At 44.3% G+C, this 24,098-nt stretch overlaps 1 protein-coding gene across 1 annotated transcript in view; it reads right to left on the reverse strand.

The window, feature by feature from the left end:
- CGAS (cyclic GMP-AMP synthase) overlaps positions 1–24,098 on the reverse strand; it is a 366,766-nt gene that overhangs the window by 104,181 nt on the left and 238,487 nt on the right. The window contains 1 exon segment of the mRNA XM_078648056.1: positions 9,046–9,148. Within this exon segment, the coding sequence (XP_078504182.1) occupies positions 9,046–9,148 (103 nt within the window).

Genomic DNA, 24,098 nt, shown 5'->3' on the forward strand with positions numbered 1-24,098 from the left:
GTTTTCGTTTCTACTTGGTTATTAGTGATTTTAGGGGAAGTGGAAACACTCTTTTGGTTACTTCTATGTATAATGCCCAGACAAAATTGAACTTATTGACCTAAATAAGCAAGCTTATTTTCCCTTTATCTCCCGACGCAGATCAAGTAAGAATTTGTTTTCAGCACAGTGATTAATTTTCACTTAGTGCATGGCCATGGCAGGAGCAGGAATGAGCCAGCCCCCACCCTTCTTAAATGAGCTGGGGGAGCCGGAATACCATGGAAGAGATGGGTAGGGATTTTCAAATCCTATCTAATAGCGATTGGAGGAGGGAATTATAACAATGTGAGAAAACAACATATTTTGTTATATAATTTGGGCATACATGGGAGAAAAGTGTTCGAAGATATAACTGGAAGGCTAGTAGATGATGAACAAGAGGAGGTTGAAGGGGTGAATGTGTATGAGTATACCTTGATAAAACTGGAGGAACACTTTAAAATGAAACTTAATGTTGTGTTGGAGAGGCATAAGTTCTATAAAAGGGCCCAGAAAAAGGATGAGAAAGTCACAAATTATGTAGCGGTTCTGAAGGGCTTAGTAGCTACGTGTGAATTTGGGGCGTTGACTGATTCAATGATAAGGGACCAGATCGTAAGGTGCACGAATGACTCAAGGATACAAGAGGAACTCCTTACGCGGAATCCTGACCTGGAAGAGGCATTGAGCATAGCTAAAGGATTAGAGCATACAGCCATGTGTATGAAAGAGATGAAAATACATGAGGGAGCCATAAGAGAAAAGAATGAGAGCAAAGGGGCACAAGAAGGGGAGACCATTTGTAAAGTAGGAGAGAAAACTAAGGTCAATCAGCGCAACAACCCACAGGGATTGTTTTGTTACAAATGTGGTAGCCCAAATCACCTAGCAAACAACTGGAAGTGCCCTGCCAGAGATACTTTGTGTAGGAAATGCAACAAAAGAGGACATTTTTCTAAGGTGTGTAAAAATTTCAACCAAAAAATACATATGGTGGAGAATGTAGTAATTGAGGATGAGAGAGAGAAAACGTATATTTTTCAGGTGGGGGATGAGGAAGAAAAGGAATGTAATGTATATCCAAAATGTGAGATTACCTTGGATGGAAAAAAAATTGAGGTCTATGCTGATTCATGCTCTCCATACACACTCATAGACAAAAGGGAGTTTGAGGAGAAGTTTGAGGGTCAAGGGGTAGTGTTAGAGAAAGCTGACATAAACCCAGTAGGATATTTCAAGGAGAGTATACCACTAGAGGGGATGACTAAAATGAGAATAACCTTTAAAGATAGGCACACGGTAGGGAAAGTGTATGTCTCCAGGAGAGGTTCTAATCTGTTGGGTTGGAAACATCAGAAGGAGCTAGGCATCAAGCTAGATCCCAACAACAGTGAACAAGTGCTCTTGGTAGAACCCTCCAGTGTAGCAGAAGATGTCACCCAGGAGTTCAAAGAAGTGTTTAGTGAAAAGCTGGGGGTGCTAAAGAGCTATATGCACAGGATTACACTCAAGGAGGGGGCAGTGCCAGTGATACACAAAACACGATCCATACCCCTGCGCATGAAAGAGCCTTTGAAAATCGAGTTGGACAAATTGGTCAGCCAAGGGGTGATCAAGGAAATAGAGACTTCTTCTTGGTTGGCTCCGGTCGTGATCACGACCAAGGATGGAGGAAAGAACATAAGGTTGTGTGTAGACCTTAGAGACTTGAATGCAAACATCCTGATAGACCGGTACCCCCTCCCAAGAATTGGAGAGATGTTGACCACCATACAGGGGGCCAGGTATTTTAGTGTGCTGGATTTGTCCTCGGCCTACTATCAGATTGTGCTACACCCTGAGTCACAGTCGCTGACAGCGTTCACTACTCCGTTCGGCAATTTCAAATTTCTACGGATGCCTTTTGGCTTGGCGTCGGCGGCAGCAGCCTTCCAACGGGTGATGCAGCACATCCTCAGGGAATGCAGGAAAACCATGTGCTTCCAGGATGACATTCTCATCTATGGCTCGAGTGTGGAGGAACATAGTGAAAACTTAAAAGGGGTGCTAAGGAGGCTGAAGGAAGTAGGATTCACCACTAGGTTGAGCAAATGTAAATTGGGAGTGAGCTCCGTGGACTACTTGGGCCATACCATTTCCGAAGAAGGGATCAAACCTAAATGCGATTTGGTCAATGCAGTCAGAGATGCACCTACGCCGACTAACAAAGAGGAATTGTTGTCATTTCTGGTTCTGGCGGAATACATGGCGAAGTTCATTAAAGACTTTGCCATCAGAACACATGCCATGAGAGAATTGGTGAAGAAAGACAGCAAATTTGAATGGTGTGAGAAGCAAGAAAAGGCGTTCAGAGACATAAAGAATGCCATAATTCAGGCACCTTTTATTGGCAAATTTGATCAAGGGAAAGAAATAATAATAACCACTGATGCAAGCAACAGGGGTATAGGAGCAACCCTATCACAGAGAGAGGAGAAGCAAATAAAGGTAATTGCTTTCGCGTCGAGAACTCTTACTTCCCCAGAAGCAAACTATTCTACAGTGGAAAAGGAGGCACTTGCTGTATACTGGGCCATCAAACACTTCAAATTCTATGTGTGGGGAGTACCATTCGAGGTGCACACGGACCACAAGCCGTTGGTTGCCCTGTTTACCAAGAAGAATATGGAGGAAATGACCCCGCGCATTGCTAAATGGGTCCTGGGCCTGCAGGGATCTCATTTTCGAGCAGTGTACATACCAGGACAACAGAACAGAGTAGCAGACTTCCTCTCAAGAGCCCCGGTTCTCAGCGAGACAGAAGAGGAAAAGGTCGATGACTCCATCTTGGAGATAAGTGTAGCAGCTGTGATGAAGGAAGATTGGGAAAAGCATATGGAAAAAGATGAGACTTTGAGAAAGGTGAATGAGTACATAGTCAAAGGGTAGCCAAAGAAGTGCAAAGAGTTGGAAAGATATATCCAACAGTTCTGGAATGTAAGAGAGGATCTCTCTGTTGAGGTGAACTGGATCATGAAGTCGGGAAAACCAGTCCCGCCTGAGGGAGTGAGGCAGCAAGTCATCAACTTAGCCCATGAAGGTCATCTGGGCAGGAGCTTGTGCAAATCTAGATTAAGAGCAGACTATTGGTTCCCGGAGATGGACCGAGAAATGGAGGAAAAGGTACAAGACTGTTACGCATGCAGCATCAGTGACAAGTCCAAAGTAACCAAGCATTCTTCGTTGATACCAGTGGAAGTACCTTCGGCTCCGTGGAAAAAACTGGGATTTGATATCACGGGACCCATTCATGGAAAAGGATCACAAGATTTGTATCTGTTGGTATTAATAGACTACTATACCAACTGGATCACTCACAAAATTGTAGTAAACATCAACACTAAGTCTTTAATAGGTTTCTTGAAAGAGGTGTTCTCGAGAGAGGGGATCCCCGCTGCGATAATAACGGACAACGGCGTCCAGCTGATTTCGGATGAAATGACAGAATTTTTAAAAAACTGTTCTATTTCCCATATCCGCACGCCATTGTACTGCCCCAAGGCTAACGGCAAAGTGGAAAGAGCGAACCGATTACTTAAGGAGAGCATCAAGTTGGCAGGAAAGTCGGGAAAAAATATGGAAGAAGCTGTAATGGAAACTTTGTGGGCCTACCATACCACCCCCAACTCGACAACAGGACATTCACCTTTCGAACTTATGAGAGGAAGAAAGGCGGGATCAAAGCTGTCCCCACAATGGATGGGGAGAGGAAGTCATCTAGAGGTAGATCCGGAAGATGTGAAGAGGAGAATTGAAGACAAGCAAGACAAGTACAAGGAGTGGTACGACAAGAAGTGGGGTGCAAAAGAAAAGAACCTTAGTAGAGGACAGTTGGTGTACATCAGGAAGCCGGACAGAATGGGGAAAAGTGAGGACAGGTTCTACCCCCCTGGGAGGATAAGGGAGGTCAAGAGCAATGTAGTAGTCATGCAGGATGGTAGAGTGTGGAGTCAAGATAGGGTGGTCCCTGTCACTACCAAGAGAGATTTGTTAAGGGAGGATAGAGCAGAGTCAGGCGACAGAGCGGGGGAGCTGGGGCACCGCAGGGAAAGTTACAGGAAAAGGACCATCCCGTCCTGGCACAGGCAGTATAGCATGAGGTGACTCCTCAAGGTCTTAGAGGTTTACCTTGTATCCTTCACATAGGCTCTGTACTTCAATAAGAGGTCTGCCTCGCGGACCACAGTTTGTTTCATCTCTTTGTTCCCCTTGCCTTTCTCCTTCTCTCCTTCCCCTTTGTTCCCTTAGGGAAAAAGATGTGTTATAACTTAGATGGTTTTTCCCTGCCTTTCGTTCCCCCCTGCCCTTTCCCCCAAGATGGTTTAACCCAAGCTGTCAGCCTGGAGGCAGCCTTGGAATGTTGTTATGTGTTATGCCGCCCAGCTGGGTGCACCTGAGGATATTCACTCATTAAATTCACCTCTTCTTCATCACCGTGTAGAGTGTCATTTCTACACCTGCATTTGTTGGATTTAATACGGCTGTTTCTCGGTCGTGACAGGAGACCCAGCGCTGATGGGCGGGTCCGACCAAGTGCCGACTGGTGTTTGGTTCAAGGAAGGAAAAACGGCTGGCGCTTCTGCAGGAGAAGTGCCCACTTTCCCTATATTGACAGCAACAAAGCAGTGCATGGTGACTACAGTCCACTCGCAGCCACCCACTTGGTAATAAACTTTGTTCCACTTTCAAAATGAGGAGCACACCCACAGCGGCAAAACGCAGCGCACTACGATATCCAGAAGGCCATGCTTTGGGCCGCGTCCACTGGGCAGGTGTCTACAATTTAAGTGCGCGAAAGCAGAGCTCTCATTTTTGTTCGAACATTATGCCATTGAAGAAGGGACAGTGAGGTTCCCGAAACACGTCTGGCTCTATGAACTTGGAGGCGAGTTGCCGTCAGTCTCATGCTTGCATGCTGCCAATAAAGACAAAGGGATTAATTTGTTGTATCCAGTGGTCTCAGTCAAATGGGAAAACCTGCATTTATATATATATATATATATATATATATATATATATATATATATATATATATATATATATATATATATATATATATATATACATACATACCTTTCTTTCAACACAGGCATGTTAGCACTGACTTCAGCCTATGTGGAGCCGCTATTGACACTCACTGTAGTGATGAATTATGGGAACTGGAGTCCGTGAATTATGGGAACTGGAGTCCGGGACATTTGGGCTGCAGCTGTTTCCTATCGATAGTGACTTCAGCTAGACTCCCGCCCATGGGAGGGCCGTGTAGCATTTAAAGAAGGGACTAAGCGTTGCTCCGTGCTAAAGGCATCTGAAGAAGGCAAGCACTGCCGAAATGCATTATGCCCTGCACTCTGTGAAATAAACGGCTGCCTGAATTTCCCCTGCTGTGTCCTCTGATCTTTCCTTTGGAGTGGATCGGTTTTTCTATATACATACATATATTTAAGTGGGAGGTGTGGCCTCTATGCCAAAATGACTGTCGCGCCGCTGAAGAGTGCAATGAGCACGAAACGCGTCCGGCGTGAATCGACAGGCATGCTGTAAACTGGATCCGCTCGCCAATCCGGCTTTTACCTCCTGAAGGTTGCTTCAGTGGATGTCAGGGTGCGTCTCCAACTGGTGGGAACCTTGGAGCTTTGATACATACATATATATACATACATACATACATACATACATACATACATACATACATACATACATATATATATATATATATATTTGTATTCCAAAAGTGCCCATGAGCATTGGAAGGCACACAACACCATCCTAATCACTTTGATGCAAAACCGCATTGACACTGCCAACACTTCTAGCCGACGCGTTTCGAGGCATTCGCCTCTTCTTCCTGGGCTTTTGCTGACAAAATGGCATCGCTGGCTCGAATTGATTACATCACAGGCGTCTTTTATTTCAAATCTTACCCACAGCGGGGCTTGACAAGTATAGTGCCTTCTGGGACATGTGGTCCAACAATTGCAAGTTCATTAATTCCTTTAGTAAGGGCGATGCAATTTTGTATTATTTGCGCTTATAAACAATCCTTAGTAGGATGCGGTGTAAATTGCAGCTTCTATTACGCATTTGGGATGATGTGCCAGGCGGAATTTGAATAGTTCAGTCCGCAGCCTCTTCTGATTCAAGACGGTGCTCTTCCCACCTGGCACATCATCCCAAATGCGTAATATTGGTGCTAATTATTTCCTCAAAGAAGATCGCTAAACTATCGCAGAGATCTTGGGTTGGTTTGACCTCATATTGAGAACACTTTGGATTGGTAATGTCATCAACTATTTTGAAGATGCATTTAGGCTTGTTTAGCAAGTTCAGGATGGTCTCTGCAAAATAATCCGCTTTAGTGGAGAAGATTTCTTTTTTGTAAATAGATATGGCCGTTTTCCATACAATCTTGTCCTCGTCTGCGTAATGCTTTCTCCATTTTCTGTCTGCCTGCTTGAACTTTAATTTCAGGAATTTCAATTTTTTATTAAACCACCTAGCAGAGGATCTACCCCTTCTTTTGCAATTTTTTTAAGAGGCAATTTGATTAACTGTAGCAGTGATTTTATTGCAGAGAACCGCATAGTTCTACTCCACTGTCCTGGATGCGTCAAAATATCCTTTAATAGCAAACGTTGGTAAACACGTTGCCCTTTCCAGTACCTTCTTCCAATCCCTACTCAAGAAGATCCTGGCTTCCCTGATGACGCTGGCTCCTCGGCTGGAGATAAATGTCAGAAATGTAATCAAATGGTTGTCAGTCCAATCTACTGGGAGCACCTTCATATGTCCAGAGACCCTTTCCTCACTAAAAATTAGATCAAGTGTGTGCCCCCCTATATGTGTAGGCCCTTCCACCCCTTGGAGACCTATGTTTTCACAGGATTGAAGGAGATTATTATATCCTGTATCTGAGGTCCCATTTGGCCACAGATTAAAGTCCCCTGCAATGAGCAATCTCGAATGAGTAGAAGCCATATTTTGAATAACGTTGATCAGTGCCTGCAATTGAGATATATGGATAGCACAAGGAGGTCTATAGCAAATTATGCCATCCAGTAAGTGCCATCTGGGGTCCTTTAACGAGAACCCCAGGAGCTCGAATCCCTCCACTGCATCAATGTCCTTAGGGACAAAATCCCACCTTTCTTTAAACAGAATGCCAACCCCACCACCTCTAACTATGGCTCTGGGCTTGTGAAATATCTTATAGCCAGGAGGACACACCAATCCTGGTTCAAGAGCTGAGTCAGGAAAGGTCCAAGTCTCGGTCATAAGTAGAACATGAAGATGATGTACTTCAGTAAGTAGTTGGATTTCTATAGTGTGTTTAGGGAGAGACCTAACATTTAGTAATCCGCAAACTAGAGTCTCCTCTCTAATAAAGTCGGACTTTGGGCTAGCGTTTTCCTCAAATATAGGCAGTCCTACCTCATCACTACTGGCCTTGCCTATCTCCGGCAGGGTCTCGCTTGTATAGTACAGTTTCCCGGCATCACAGGAAGCATGGCTGGCGCTGAGCGTGGCCCGAGTGTGGACGGGCGCAGACGTGCTTGCCTTTGGCGCGCAGCCGGCGCGCCAGCTGTGTGTCCACGCCAGAGTGACGTTTAAATAAGGAGGAGGAATAGAGAACTATAAGACTAGAGCACTAAAATGAGGGAAAAATGGCGGGTCCGCTCTTACAGACGGTCACCACTGTGTAAAGTACAAATAGTGCAAGAAAAGTCAGGCTGTATATCATGACACCAATTTCATTTAAAAGTAAAAAGATTTAAAATACAATCCAGCAGTAAAAAAAGGTACACAAGAACAATGTCACAGGCTGCCCTCTCGTGAGGTCTAAAGCAATGCTTCAATGTAACGTCCGCTGAGCGTCCACGCCAGCGTGACGTTTAAATAAAGAGGAGGACTAGAGGACTAAAAGACTAGAGCGCTAAAATGAGGGGGAAATGGCGGGTCCGCTCTTATAGTCGGACACCACCGAGTAAAGTGCAAATACTGCAAGAAAAGTCAGGCTGTATATCAAGACACCAATTTTATTTAAAAGTAAAAAGATTTAAATGCAATACAGCAGTAAAAAAGTACACAAGAACAATGTCACAGGCTGCCCTCTCGTGAGGTCTAAAGCAATGCTTCAATGTAACGTCTGCTCTGTTAGAGAGTACTGTGTAAAATAAACCCCAAGACTTTTTCTAAAAAAGTAAGTCTTTGCATTTTTTTAAAAATAAAACCCTTTTCTAAAGGTGTTGTTTGTTTGGTGTTAAATGTATTTTGCCTCGCCCAGTGTTGAACCACCGTGTGGGAGCAGTATTATCTGATAGTTGAAGCAAAACATGTACACACCTTCACCAGACACTAATGTCTCGACATTCAAGTCTACACTGGGGAACATTTCACCCACACGATCCTGCAGGATTTCCTGGTGTAAGTAATGTACTGTATTGGCATCTACTCAAAAAACGTGAAATCTCCAAGTAGAAGCATCCATCAAAAGAACAAGTTACTTACCTTCAGTAATGCTCTTTCTGGTGGATACTCTAACAGTAGATTCCTCACCAGCCTTCCTCTTCCCAGTTTTGTGGAGTGGACTAGATCAAACAATTTTATTTTAGGATCAGTATACTGTTTAACTACTAAATTATCAAATTACTTTGTAAAGTGACATCCGCTCCCGTGGGTGGTGCCTATGGGAGAGCATTACAGAAGGTAAGTAACTTGTTTTTCTTTCAAAATATTCACTGCTGCACCTTTAAGAGAAACTAATCCTCCCACCACATGAGTGAGGGAGATTATGCATTTTCCATCTAAAAGGAAAAAAGCTAAAACTATTATCCAACCAGAAAGTCCTGGAAACCTTCATATTTTACATGTACTGAAAACAAAGTGTGCAAATTATAAAAACATTTTACAGGAATACTTTCCCATTTGTCCCCAATGTATTTAATAGTTTGTCATATCAGTTTGTCCAGTTTAAAAGCCACTGACCTGCAGCATTTCTGACCATCTTTTTCGCAGCATGTTTTTTTATTGCCGTGCTTCATTAAAATGTCCTTTTCAATGTTCGAGAAGGAAAGACGCCAAGTATCTGCTAAAAGACAAACAACAATGTCTAGTTAGGCTACAAATCATGTTTCCTCATCTTTACATAAGTATTAGATTTACTTCTACACCATTTAACCATTTAACACAGTCTCAAACTCTAGTTGCTGTTCAATGTTAGTTCCAGAATGATTATTACCCAGCAAACTGGATAATAATGTTATAACTAATGTTATATACCACTGCATGGTGAATGGAACAGTTAGCCACAGAGGGTTGAACTTGTGGATTGCATCAACAGTGAAAACACCAACTAAAGTACTGTAACATGTATTTAAATTTGATGTTTTGTCCGCCCTGCATTTTTGATCCCTAAAGTCTATTGCCTTGATAAATCACGAGTAGAAAACAAAAAAAGTGCCCTGCCATTGGTGGGAAATTACAGTAATTGCCAGCACGTTTTTTCGCGCCTCCTTGTGGGCGAGAACAGCCGCGTCTGAGCAGGGCCTAGGGAGGCACATGATGACCTATGAGAAGGCTTTTTTGCTAGCACCCATGACGCTACGTTAACCATAATGAATGTGTTAACAGATGTTGCTAGCACAGCTGCCATTCCTTGTTTTATGAGATATTGGAGAATAGCAAATGCATCTGAAGGGCTGGAGTGGGTAGGTGGCAGGACAAGCTAGGTGCAGTTTGTACCATGTGCAATCCCCGCTCCCAGAGCAGTTTTCATCAATGAGAAGAATCTCGTCTGAGGGGTGCTATGCTCATTTGCCATACTCCCAGATGTTTCCACAAGGTCTACACTTTGACACAAGCTTTATTTTCTCGGTCGTTTATAACCCCTGAGTCTGCATGATGAGGTCAAGTGAGAATCATGGGGTTTCTCATACAGATGCTATTGATGTTGTTGTGCAACCCTGTGACACTTAACAGTATGACTTGCACTACCAGCTGAAGAAACATTTGACTTATTCTGGGAAAAAGTGGAACAGAGTGTTCCCTCTTATTCCACAGAGAATGAAACCCCAAAAGGTCTCTAAGCCCTGTATAACAAAGGTCAACCCGACTGAATAAATCTGCCGAGACATACTTATTACTCCTTTACCAGTAAGCACCCATGCATTAAACATTATTTTCCACAGCATGAAACTCCTGAGTCACAGGAAACTCAAGAGTTTCAAGATAGCCAAAAAGAATTTAAATCTCATATCCAACCAATCCAACAAGTTACTTACCTTCGGAAACGCTCTTTCTAGTGGATACTCTAACTCTCTAATGGCAGATTTCCTTACCTTCAAATATCCCCATACGACTGTAGGCTAGATAACAAACCTAAGTATACAGTAATATTAACAAAATAACTATAATAAAATTAGAGAATTTAGAAGTCGCCTGTTGCCAAATTATCATTAGTAAACTTGAAAAAAAAGACTTAAGTACTGTCTTAGTGTAGATAAAAGATACACAGGGCCATAGGTAAAGCATCAATTCATTACGGCAATTTTTTTACACAATAACTAGAGCCATACCTAGATGTTATTAGGTTTCTTGAGTATTTGAATGTGTAAATTGAATGTTGTCATATTAAAAAGTCATTCTAATGGATAAAGATGATTCTATTCATTTTTTGTCCTCTGTCAAGTGTCGGTATCCACAGATATTTTTTAGGCCTCGCCTATTCTATCCCTTTAGGGATTGAATAGGCGAGATTATAGTAAGCTGTTCAAAAAGTCTACCAAGCTGCGGATCGCGTACAGTTCATGTGAGGCAGGCGTGTGAGGCACATGCACATCATTGCCAGCCACATCCCACACCATGCCTCTGCATCAGACTTCAAAGGAAGCCGCTCACACACCACCATTTGTCTGAGCCTTGGCATCAGACTTCAAAGGAATCCGCTCCCAAGCCCCCCCATCAGACTTCAAAGGAATGCACCCCCGCTTCCCCGCCACAGCAATGCCGAGAGCTTGTTTGTTTTTTTGCATCCATTTCGTGGGGAAGCCGTGTTTTGTTCGCGTTCTCTGCACCTTTCTTGGTTTTTTTTCTGGACGAAAGTGAAAGCCTACCGTGCTTGTTTACAGTAGCCTTGTTCTATATATATATACCACGGGCTGCCACACACGTACTTTTTATGTAGACGGGCGCCGTGTTTTATTACACTATGTTGAGTTGTGTATGCTTATTTTGTTATGTGTGGCTCAATGACATGTAGCATTTTGGCGGCCGCACTTTTTACTTATAGCGCTGCTTGCCAAACCATTTCTTTATTGAAAATCTAATTTTAAAAAGCAGCAGCATGCCAGCTTGTTTCCTTTTGCCGCGGCTAATTTTCTTCGCTTCCTGCTGCTTGTGTTCGGAGCTCTGCTTCAAACGCTACCCGTTGGTTCATGTTGCCTTTGCGCCTGCCCCCACCATGGTCTGAAACAGCTGTGGCAATAAACAGAGGATGGGCTTCTTTCTTTGTGTCAGGGAAACACGCAGAGTAACCAGAGCGAAAGTGCCGAACTCGAGCCCCATCCCTTCTTACCTTTCATTGCTCAAACCAAGACGGGCGCAATGGTAGTCTTCAACATCATAATCAACAGTAATCATGTTCCTAGCCCGCCCCTTTATGTTCTGTGTGAACTTTGATTCCAGACCACTTGCTTTATGTCACGATCCATAGCGCACTAACGAGATCGACTCTCTTCAACAGGGTGGAACTAAATCAAGTTGGATGGGTAAACTAATTTATTTATTTCTGAAGTGTGCGTTGTATGTATTTTATTTTACAAGGAGTCTTTCTACATTTCCGTGTCATGTCGAAATATTACTTTTTACTGTTTTTTTAACTGTTTATTTTATGATATTTTTGGCATATTTACTAAGCGCTTGTAGCTGTAGCTGCGGCACTGTAGGGGCTCTGCATGCGAAGGGGCTCTGCTTTAAAGGGCAGCGCTCCTGTGTCTACCGTATTTGCTCTTTAACCCAGGCTTCCAGGCGCTGAAGAATTTTTGAGAACAGTCTGGCTCACAGTTGGTTCCATTTCCTTCAGCTTTTGAAACTCTGTGAGAAGAGATTATTTTAGCTTTCCGTACACTAGGTAGTTTCAGTTGATAAGCTTCTCAGGCCAACCAACCAGCTGACCAGGATGCTGTTTTGTAGCATATTAGCAGCCCGGGAAGAGCCTCAGAAGACCAGACCGAAATTACTGCAGACTTAAACTTGCTTGTATCAATAAGGAAGCATATATTGTCATCCCCACATCCTGACTCTTCCTGAGAGAAGCAGGTGAAGGCTTACGTGTCTGACAGTGCACTTCTCTCTCCTTCACCACACACATACAACCCCACACACATACAACCCCACACAGACAACCCCCACACACAACCACACACAAACACCACAAGCACACACACAACCACACACACAACCCCCCACACACACCCAAACCCCCCCACACAACCACACAACCCCACACAAAACCCCACACACACAACCACTTACACACTGCACACTCACATACTGCCCCCTCCCACAACCTCACGAACACAAAACCTCACACACACAACCCCCCCCACACACACAACCCCACACACACAACCCGCACACAGACACACAACCCCACACACACACAACCCCACTCACACACTGCCCACTCACACACTGCCCCCTCACACACTGCCCCCTCACCCCCCCCCACACACACACATCCACACACACACCAGGATAGCAAAACAAAACATAGCATAGCACAACAAAACATAGCATAGCATAACAAAACATAGTATAGCATAACAAAGCACAAAAAAAGCATAGCACAACAAAGCATAGCATCACAAAACATAGCATAACAACGCAAAGCATAACAAAACATAGAATAAGAAAGCATAGCATAGCATAACAAAACATAGCATAGCATAGCAAAACAAAGCATAGCATAATAAAACACAACAAAACATAGCATAACAAAACATAGCATAGCATAACATAGCATAGCAAAACATAGCATACCAAAACACAGCATAGCATAGCATAACAAAACACAGCATATCATAACTAAACAAAGCATAGGATAGCAAAACATAGCATAGCATAACAAAACATAGCATAGCAAAATAAAACATAGCATAGCAAAACACAACAAAATATAGCATAGCATAACAAAACAAAGCATAACATAACAAAGAATAGGAAAACAAAACATAGCATAGTATAACAAAACATAGCATAGCATAACAAAACACAACAAAAGATAGTATAGCATTACAAAACATAGCATAGCAAAGCATAGTATAACAAAACATATCATAGCAAAACATAGCATAGCATAACAAAACACAACATAGCATAGCATAGCAAAACTAAGCTTAGCATAGCATAACAAAACAGCATAACAAAGCATAGCATAACAAAACATAGCATAGCACAACAAAACATAACAAAACATAGCATAACAAAACACAACAAAACATAGCATAGCATCACAAAACATAACATAGCATAACAAAACAAAGCATAACAAAACATAGCATAGCATAACAAAACACAGCATAGCATAGCATAACAAATCAAAGCATAGGATAGCAAAACATAGCATAGCATAAGAAACCAAAACATAGGATAGCAAAACAAAACATAGCATAACATACAGCGTCACTCAGCACCACCACAGCATCACTCAGGGACACCACAACATCCCTATGCGCTACCACAGCATCACTGAACACCACAGCATCACTCGTTCGCCACCACAACATCACTCAGCGCCACCACAGCATCAATCTGTGCAACCATTCAACAACAACTGGTTCAAATATGTTCTCTCAATGTTTCAAGCTTTATTACAAATGTCACAAAAAGATGTTAATATTTCACTTCTGTTCTTGGATTTTCGTCACAATAAAATACACTGAACATAATCTTCACAAAAGTTATTTACAAACGTTTAAGCTATTGCCATTATAAATTACAATAACTTTTATTTAAGTATTAATTATTTTAAAAAAGTAAAAGCCATTGTTATTTGTAATATCAATACATGTAAGTCACATATATATATAACACATATTGCATTACAAATGCTATAGGTGTCACATTTGCAAAAGTTATAACTATTGGCATTGTAAATGACAAAGCTATTAATTTAGCTATTTTCAAAACCAACATAAATAAAGAAAATTGTCATTTACAATACCAATAGCTCAAACTTTCCTTATGCGAGACCTATTGCATTGCAAATGCTTGTTTAGAGATGTTTTGTCAACAATTGCCACCTAAGGGCTTGGGTTCCACTAATTCAATTCAATTTTATGTCAGTCTCATTGTAGTTGTAATGGTTCACCTAGGGATCACTGTCTACGATCGACCATGCACTCTGAAATATTATTTTGTATTTCCAAAGTTGTTATTTGTATGTATAACAAATTACATGGCCCTATTTTTGTGTGAAACTACAGCTGACATTCCAACATAAAGGGCTATACCATTCACCCTGAAAGAAAGCTGTATGCCTGCTTACTGAACGTGAATTAAATTGGTAGACCATAATCAGGACATCCCTTTTGTTGTTAGGTAGATCCTCGCACACCCTATTGGTGTCATACTTCATCATCCTGTGCCCTAACAACCAAGATGGGCCCGACCATGTTCCAGGGAGCACTTCGGAGGATGTCTCCTGCCAGGGACCTACAAAATAAATACCTTGCAACGCCGAAGGTATCCCTTTTAAAAGCGGTTTTCTTGGTATAGTTAAAAATCATGTAGAGCGTGTCTATGGAGATAATGGTCCTATGTTATGTTATGTTATGTTGTTTTATCTTTTGTATAGCGCACGGCTACTCAAAAAGAGTGTCCCGGCGCTTTTAATAAGGAAGGCTGCATCATAGTAACATAACACTGTTAAAAAGAAGAAAGGACAGAAGACCGAGCGGGCGTACAAGAAGTGGGCTACTGGGTAAACAGCCAAGTTTTAAGGCCTTTTCTAAAGGCAAGTAGGCTGGTGGCTCCCCGCAAGGTGAGCGGCAGAGAGTTCCACAACTGTGGCGCCAGTAGTCCAAAAGAGCGTCCTCCCAAGCGAGCTCTCTTCACTCGCGGGACAACCGCCAGGAGCAGGGATTCCGACCTCAGAGCGCGAGTCGGATGATAAAAGGCCCGTCTCTTTTGGAGATACTTTGCTCCCACCGCATGGAGGGCCTTATAGGCCAGAGTCAAAGCATTAAAGGCAATCCGTTTCCGGATTGGAAGCCAGTGCAAGGTCTTCAACAGACCCGCTGCACTGGCCCGTCTATTTAGACCAAAAATAGCTCTCGCGGCAGCGTTCTGCACCACTTGGAGCCGCTGCAGCAGATACTCTGCACACTATATATACACTAGACAACATGTTTCAGCCCCATATATACTTAGGCCAATGATTCCAGAGCTTTCATCAGGACTCTAAACAAAATATTATGTCCCACAAAAGTAGTCGTATTTTTCGTGTCAAATCCAACCTATTTATCAAGACAAGACAAACAACATGCAACATATATAGCATGCATATAGGACAAGAGTGCCCTTGTTCTTTCAAAGCATTCCTCTTTTTGGGTTTCTGTAAAAGAAAGGAGATAACAAAAAACATACTTCCTTCAAATATTTGTTATGACTTGCTTCACATCTATCATCAACAAGTTTTTCACATCCCCTCTGACGAGTAGACAAACTGAGGTTTATATGAAGAACACAACATATATCTAGACATGTGTAAAACAAAATTGAAACAGTCAGCCTGTAGAGAAACCGCACCTCTCTCAACATTCCCCCACTGAGTCCAGAATATAGAAATTTCCAACTGTTCATCGTGCACAACCACTACTCACACTGTTCCCAGAGAGTGATCCAAAATACCAAAGTTAATTCCGTCACAACTGTGAAGTGCACCACCATGAAATAGCTTCCAAATGGACTATATCATTTTGGAAGCTATTTCATGGTGGTGCACTTCACAGTTGTGAATGAATCCACACGTGTGTATGTGCATATATATTGACTTGCCAAGTGTATATCACTTCAAACTCATGCCTGTATTGATGCATTAATTATCGTAAAGTGATGGTACAGGTCATAAAAATCCATGCAAAACGCCTGGTTGTTGTCACAATGTCAATGCCAAGTACCTAATTACCCTAGTAGTTATAGCCTATGGGCTACACCGGAGACGTGCGGGGGCACGCCCCTGTAGTCACACACATGGCAGTGGGGATGGGGCATAAGGTAACTGAAAAAAAAGGAAGAAAGAAAATCATATATTGACGTTGTAGCGTACTGCCATCCGCTGGTAGGTGTTGTCTCCGTCATTTTTCCCAATGTACTTACTTCGCACGGGTAACATGTATCCCGTAAACCTACATAATCCACGTTTACACCTCATCGTCGTTATTCAGTGGCGTACGAGGGCCAGGTCTTATAGTTTAATGTATTTTCTCTGGAAACGAGAGAACGTTATCGCGCATCATGGTGCAGAAGTGCTTGTGTATACAACGTGCATTTTAAGGGCTCAAACCACAAATTGTGTAGCTATATGACCTGATGCCCTGCAAACAGCTCGCCAACAGATTGAAAGCGCGACCTAGACCAGTCCACTGCTTGCTACTCATTAAACACGTATTGGCATAGCCAATAGGTCTCCCCTGTGGGATCGTATACGTGTTTAGCCATAACTATTTTGTATCCCAACTGGTATAATTTTAAGGCGATTAGTGTGGATATGAATACAACATTATCCAGAAGGAAGCAAGGAGACTCTATATGATTATGGCATGTGCTCAAGGCATCATTTATATAAGCATTTTGGGACAAAAGCATAAAGAGATTATTTCACAGTTATTACAGCACTGCAATACATAAATAATAAGATTGAGAACAACCCTAATTGCACTTGGTGCTCAAGGTGTGTGAGTGAAAACCAAGGTAGCGACGCATGTGACAATGTGAACAGCGTGGGCGGCGCAAGGTGACTGGTGCAAAAATATATGCAGTGAATTTTTGTTACAAAGAGGTTCCAGGTGATTCCAGGAGTATGTATCTAGTTTGGTTCAATGTGGTGTTCGTGAACCACTTCGTATATCGCGCCTATGATCGCGCAGGATGGTCGACGGTGTTTCGATCCATACAATTCAGGATCTTCATCAGGACTGGGTCGATGGCAGTGCTGTACAGGGGGTAAAGGAAAAGGGTAAGCCGGGGAGGCGAGGGAGCGGTCAAGGCAATGGGGTGCACCGTGGGACGGGGTGCAAATTAAGTGGCAGGCTCCCTGGTGGAGGGTGTGTTGGCCTGTAGCAGGCTCGAGGCAGGCAGGGTCGGGGTGTTAGCGGCGGGTACAAGCTAAGATTGCATAATTAACGGGCTGCTAGGTGCCAGCTGGGGGAAAAAGGGAGCGGGGGACATACCTCTGTCGGTTCGGCGGCTTGACTGAAGTTCGAGCACGGCTTGCGTAACCAAGGAGACGCGTGGTGTGACGGGGAGCCTAGTAAGGATTGGGTGAGGGGCGTGGATAGTGGGCGGGTGGCGCCACTCGATGGATCAAAGTCAGCTATAGGCTAGTGTGGTAGAATGGGTGGGGAGGGTAGGCGGCGCCAGTCTGGGCGTGCGGCGGCCGCTCTCTGTCAGAACAGGGAAATTGTTTGTGTACAAAGGTAATAGCGGCATGAGATTGTGGTCCACCGCAGAGGATAAGAGAGGCCTCATGGTGATAATTGTGACAAGAAACAAAGAGCATTAAAAGTATTGAAGCTTTAGACTCATCACGAAGGGGTGGCATGATACATAAAGACAGCGGTGACTAATCAAGTGGGGTAACAAGCGCGATTAGTAACACTGTTCTCCTACCAACGTGGAGACAACTTAGCTTCACACCTGGTACATGCGATCACCTGGCCCCAGAAAACCACGGACAAACATACCATCACTGCTGCTTGGGGGCTCCCACCAGTAGTTGGTCACTTCAAATGCCAAAACTGTTCGGTATGCGATCTCACTACCAACACAAAAGTGTTTGCCCACAAAGACCAAACCTACACCCTAAAGAACCTCACTAACTGCAGGTCAACTAATGTGATTTACGCCATTCAGTGCCCCTGTGCCTTGCTCTGCATAGGACAGACTACACAAACCATCAAAAACAGAATCATCCAACACAAGAGCCGGATCAATTGCAAACTTCTAACGGCACCCTCGCTCTCACATTTCCTGGAAAAAAACTACCTTGACACAGACATCATGTGGCAGGTTATTGAACAAGTCAAACTCCCCCCCAGGGGCGGTGACATCAAAACTTTCCTAAATAAATGTGAGTGTAAATGGATGACTTTCTGTGATACTGTCAACAATGGACTTAACACAATTGATGAGTGGGACAGTACGATCGCCATCTGACCCTAGTCTGCCCTACTCCTGTTTCTATATTTAGTTCTAACTGTACTTTCCTCTCGCATTCCCTTAACCCTATTACTATCCGTTGTGGACTAACATGTCGTTGTACACCCGATTATTGGTCCTTGACATTACTACATAACTTACAATGAATGTACCATCGTCTATCTGATATATTGTCTTATACTGTCAATTGACATCTGGACGTATGCATGCCTTAAACCTGTTATGTACATTGACCACCAATGTGTTTCTCGCCCCCACACATTGATGTTTCGTGCTTCTCAATCCCCTTGACTAGTCACTGTGCCCAAAAGTTCATGAGTCAGACTCATCATTTACTTTCGAAATGAGTCGTTTGCCACCTAGACTTTAAATGCTCTACATGTCACATGTTACACTAACTAATTTTAATGTGTAATTTGCCTCGCGCATTGTTACTAATTGCGCTTGTTACTCCACTTGATTAGTCACCGCTGTCTTTATGTATCATGCCACCCCTTCGTGATGAGTCTGAAGCTTCAATACTTTTAATGCCCTTTGTTTCTTGTCACAATTATCACCATGAGGCCTCTCTTATCCTCTGCGGTGGACCACAATCTCATGCCGCTATTACCTTTGTACACAAACAATTTCCCTGTTCTGACAGGGAGCGGCCGCCGCACACCCAGACTGGCGCCACCTACCCTCCCCGCCCATTCTACCACACTAGCCTATAGCGGACTTTGATCCATCGAGTGGCGCCACCCGCCCACTATCCACGCCCCTCACCCAATCCTTACTAGGCTCCCAGTCACACCACGCGTCTCCTTGGTTACGCAAGCCGTGCTCGAACTTCAGTCAAGCCGCCGAACCGACAGAGGTATGTCCCCCGCTCCCTTCCCCCCCCCGGCACCTAGCAGCCCGTTAATTATGCCACCTCCTTGTTCAGTAACCACAAGCTACATTTGCCCCCACAGATCCAGTCTCTTTTCCCACCGATCATTGCCGGATCGGTTTTTAGGAATCCATTCCTTTTCCTGGACCCCCTAGTACAGCGCGAATATTCGGCAACCCTTGGTAAGTTCAGTCCTCCTCTGTCCCCACCGGGGATCTGCCCCCGCTTCCGCCCTGCATCCTCACCTTACCCGTAACTTTCTCCTTCCCCCTTCCTTTTTCCCAAGATGCCCATCTCGTTCTTGGAGTCTGCTCCCCCCCATCTGCGGATCCCACGTAGACGCCTTTGGTAAGTCCTAATGCCGACCTTCCACACAGGTCGCCCACCCTCGCTTACCCACCCAGCATTGAACCCCTGTTCTCTCCCCCCAGACCCTGTGTCTCCAGCGCCATCGGCTTGACACCCATCACTACAACGATTCACTCCGGTAACCAACCCCCGGCTATGGTAATTTTCCTATTGGTTCCCTCCCCCGACCTCCCCTATTCACCCCTTCCTCCGTTCACGCCTCTACCCGCGCCCCTCAGTTCTTTTACCACCAGCACACCCGCGCTGCGCGGCCCAGACACCCGGCATCCGCCTTTGCGGTAACACCCCATTCTTCTGCGTTAGTTCCTATTCCACCCCGTTTGAACCACCGGGTGGTCTCTCCCCCTGTCCTTGAGTCTAGAGTACTAACTGGTTGATGCCCCTTACCGCAACGACCCGTTCAGGCAACCATACCTTTCCATTTACCACCCTCCATTGGCGCCTTCCCTCGACCTCCCCCACCTGGCACCCCATGAGCTACGCCCCCCGGGCCATCTTCTCTGCGCTGCCCAGATATCCACTTCTTGCGGTGCTACTTTATTCCTCTTCGCCAATTTCCAGGCCTTCATTCCCTCGTCATGCTAGCTCTCCACGCAGTGACCACCCAGCGTCTCCAGACCCTCGCCCACCTCCCAGTTCTCTTGTTTTTAATTGGTCTTTAATTAGTTAATAATCAACCCTCCCCCTTCGCTTGTAGCCGCCGCTAACACCCCGACCCTGCCTGCCTCGAGCCTGCTACTGGCCAACACACCCTCCACCAGGGAGCCTGCCACTTAATTTGCACCCCGTCCCACGGTGCACCCCATTGCCTTGACCGCTCCCTCACCTCCCTGGCTTACCCTTTTCCTTTACCCCCTGTACAGCACTGCCATCGACCCAGTCCTGATGAAGATCCTGAATTGTATGGATGGAAACCCCGTTGACCATCCAGCGCGATCATAGGGGCGATATACGAAGTGGTTCACGAACACCACAATGAACCAAACTAGATACATACTCCTGGAATCACCTGGAACCTCTTTGTACCAAAAATTCACTGTATATATTTTTGCACCAGTCACCTTGCGCCGCCCACGCTGTTCACATTGTCACATGCGTCGCTACCTTGGTTTTCACTCACACACCTTGAGCACCAAGTGCAATTTGGGTTGTTCACAATCTTAATATTTATGTATTGCAGTGCTGTATTAACTGTGAAATACTCGCTTTATGCTTTTGTCCCAAAATGCTTATATAAATGATGTCTTGAGCACATGCCATAATCATATAGAGTCTCCTTGCTTCCTTCTAGATAATGTTGTATTCATATCCACACTAATCGCCTTCAAATTATACCAGCTGGGATACCATTTGTCTTTACTATATTACACCCCAATCCCAACACGGTTGACGGGTTCGTACTCCTGTTGTTGATATAAAAAAAAAAGAATTACAAAAAATTTGCCATCACTATTGGCACATGTGGAGGATGGTTGCACTTGAGGCAAAGGCGCACGTAGAGCATCAGGCACGGGAAGCTGGGTACTTCTGGAGCAGTGCTACACACGTAAGCACATGTAAGACAAGCTTTATAGATCTCATTGACAGACAATCCTGTGCAGACAGAATGGGTCTTATGCAGCTGCAGCAAGGAATGCCAGAACCAGTGTGTTTTCATAAGATAATTGTAGGACAGGAAACAGGCATGTTCCTGAAGAGTTTCCCAAGAAAGGTCTGTGCAAGGTGCACTTTTTGAAAACTGGGATGCAGGGATTTTTTTCTTTTTTTTTAGGATTGCGTGTTTTGAGAACTTTCTGTCATGGATCACTACTGAGGACAGTAACTGGGAGCGTCGACATGTATCCAGATTTCTCCTTAAACCATAATGTAAATTTGGGAGTATGTCGAGGCGCTGGGCTGCAAAGGGGTGGCGCTGTATAAAACGTATACATAACACGTTAGCCCTTTGCATTGAATGAGCATATTAGCACACATTGTTATTAATCAGTTGTGCCAGCACTGTGAATTCGCATTTAGGGTGGCTATGTAGTGCCACGCATTCTCATGGAAATATGCACTGTTAGGATCTTCAACATGCCCATTCAGGTGCCCACATTTGGGTCTCGAGATGCAGGCTGAGTGAGGCTATAAAACATCAAAGCGCTTCGACTCTGTGAACATGTCTGCACAGAGACTCTGATACGATCTTGGGGGGAGGCCAGTTAGAAACACCGATGACAATGAATTGCGCGCATCAAAGGCCAAAGGGTGGTTAAAAGTAGTGACGGGGAGGGAGTAATTTGTGGGCGGTGCAGGCATAGACGGTAAGGGAGGAGGTGGGTAAAACTTTTAAATGTGCACACTAACTATCTTGCCCTTTTCCGATGTAAGTATTTAAATATAAAGGAGAAGCACGTCTTTGAGCAGCCACAAAAGCATAAGGGGAAACACATTGCTGTTCAAATGCTACAAAAGCACAAGTGCTAAAGTGTAAAAATTACAAAATAATGAAGCAATACTATAACAAAATGTGCTGCTTTGGTACACAAATCTGCTTATGTATGTTTAACAAAAATGTATTGCAGGTGTTGCATAATTAGCCATATAAACCATATGTCAGCCACTGTAAATCAGAGCAGGGTAATGCACCGTGTAAAACAGGGATCATGGACTTTGGAATAAACTGACAGAAGCAATTACTAAAAAAGCCACTTCAAGTTCAAGAGACTTTTGAAAGCTGAAATCTTCCAACGTTCTTTGAAGAGGCACACGCCACATTATAGCCAATAAAGAAACGCCGATGTCACAACAAATCTCCAGCACACACATGTCCCCATGGGTAAGGGCCCAAGCCCTCAAGCGGTGAGGATGACAGTGATGTGTATCACGATTACTTCTTTACATAACATAACATAACATGATAACACTGAAGGTTCAATTGCGAATCTGGAAAGGAAACTCAGCATTTAAATGAAACAGTATGGGATGGTTTCAACCATCAAGGCCCTGATCTAAACTGCATAGTAAAGGTGAGCGTGCACTGACACACAAACAAAGCAGCAGACCAGGGAGAAGAGGGCTGGGTCTAGACAGCTGCAGCAGCTCTAATCGAAGACCTCAGATTGGAGCACCCTTCATGACCACACCTGGCTAGGGCTGTTCTCATCATTTCAGCAGACATGCTGAGGGATTCACCTAAACTGTGCAAAAACACCACATCTGCAGCATAATTCTACACCTTCATCACACATGCAGGTATGCAGGCTGAAACACGAGCTCCCGGGGGCGCTGGCAGAGACAGCACCTGCATTTCTACAGAGAATGTGATGTCTTCAATCTCGACACGGCTTGGTGTCTCCTTCCAGCTCCCTTTTCATGCCAGACGTCCCTTCAATTGCACAGGTATTGACAGTACAAGTGGGCCCCACGCAGCAGCTCCCATCAGCGAAAGAAAGAAAAGGGCCCACGGCCGTCTCCTTACCTTGAACTGACAGTCACACGTTACGCTGTCTCCAATCCTTAAACACTACCCATCAAATGTACAGGTATTGGTGTCACAAAGAACAAGATACATACGAGAGATCGAGCGCGTCAGCAAAAAGGAGTTATAGCGCTCGTGCATCACAACACCCAACATATAAGACAAAGAATACATACACCTTTAGCAACACATGCAGTCGTAATTGCTATAAAAGTCATGCAAGGAGGATTAATTTAAAAGGTAAGAAGAGGTTTAGAGTTTTGACGGCTTTAATTTTACACTCTCGTCCCTTCTTCATCCTGCGTTGCAGTTTACTTGTCTGACACATAGATAGAGACGAAGAGACAGGACACACACACAAAATAACAGACACACAAATACAAACACACACTCACACAAAGATTCACACAATGACACAGAAACATATGGATGGACACACATCACACAACGATAGACGGGTAAAGAGATATGCACACAATGGCACATGGATAAAGATGTGCACAAGGGCACACAGACATCCGCACCATGACCAAGTGACTGTTGTGACCTGGATACGGGCACTAGCACCCTGGACAATGACTGGTGGAAGGTGGCAGGAAACCGGACACCAGTTCCGGTCAGCACACACACACAGACACACCAACAGGAACTGGGGACGAGGCAGGACATGGGGAAGCATGCTGCACGACTGTAAATAAACATACTTGATTACAGCCATTGATTCATGTCGTGATTCCAGTGGGCCGACACGACAACTGGCGACCAGGGTGCTGGGAGAATCGCACGTGTGTCCGGTGCCCGGTAAATGAAGAATCACGGGGCCAGGAGCCCACCCTGGTCCGAGTGACCGAAAGGAGTCACGGCGCGAGAGCCCACCCCGGCCACAACAGGACCAGCGAG

This window comes from Lissotriton helveticus, chromosome 6 (genome assembly GCF_964261635.1).
Source record: "Lissotriton helveticus chromosome 6, aLisHel1.1, whole genome shotgun sequence".
Lineage (NCBI taxonomy): Eukaryota > Metazoa > Chordata > Amphibia > Caudata > Salamandridae > Lissotriton > Lissotriton helveticus.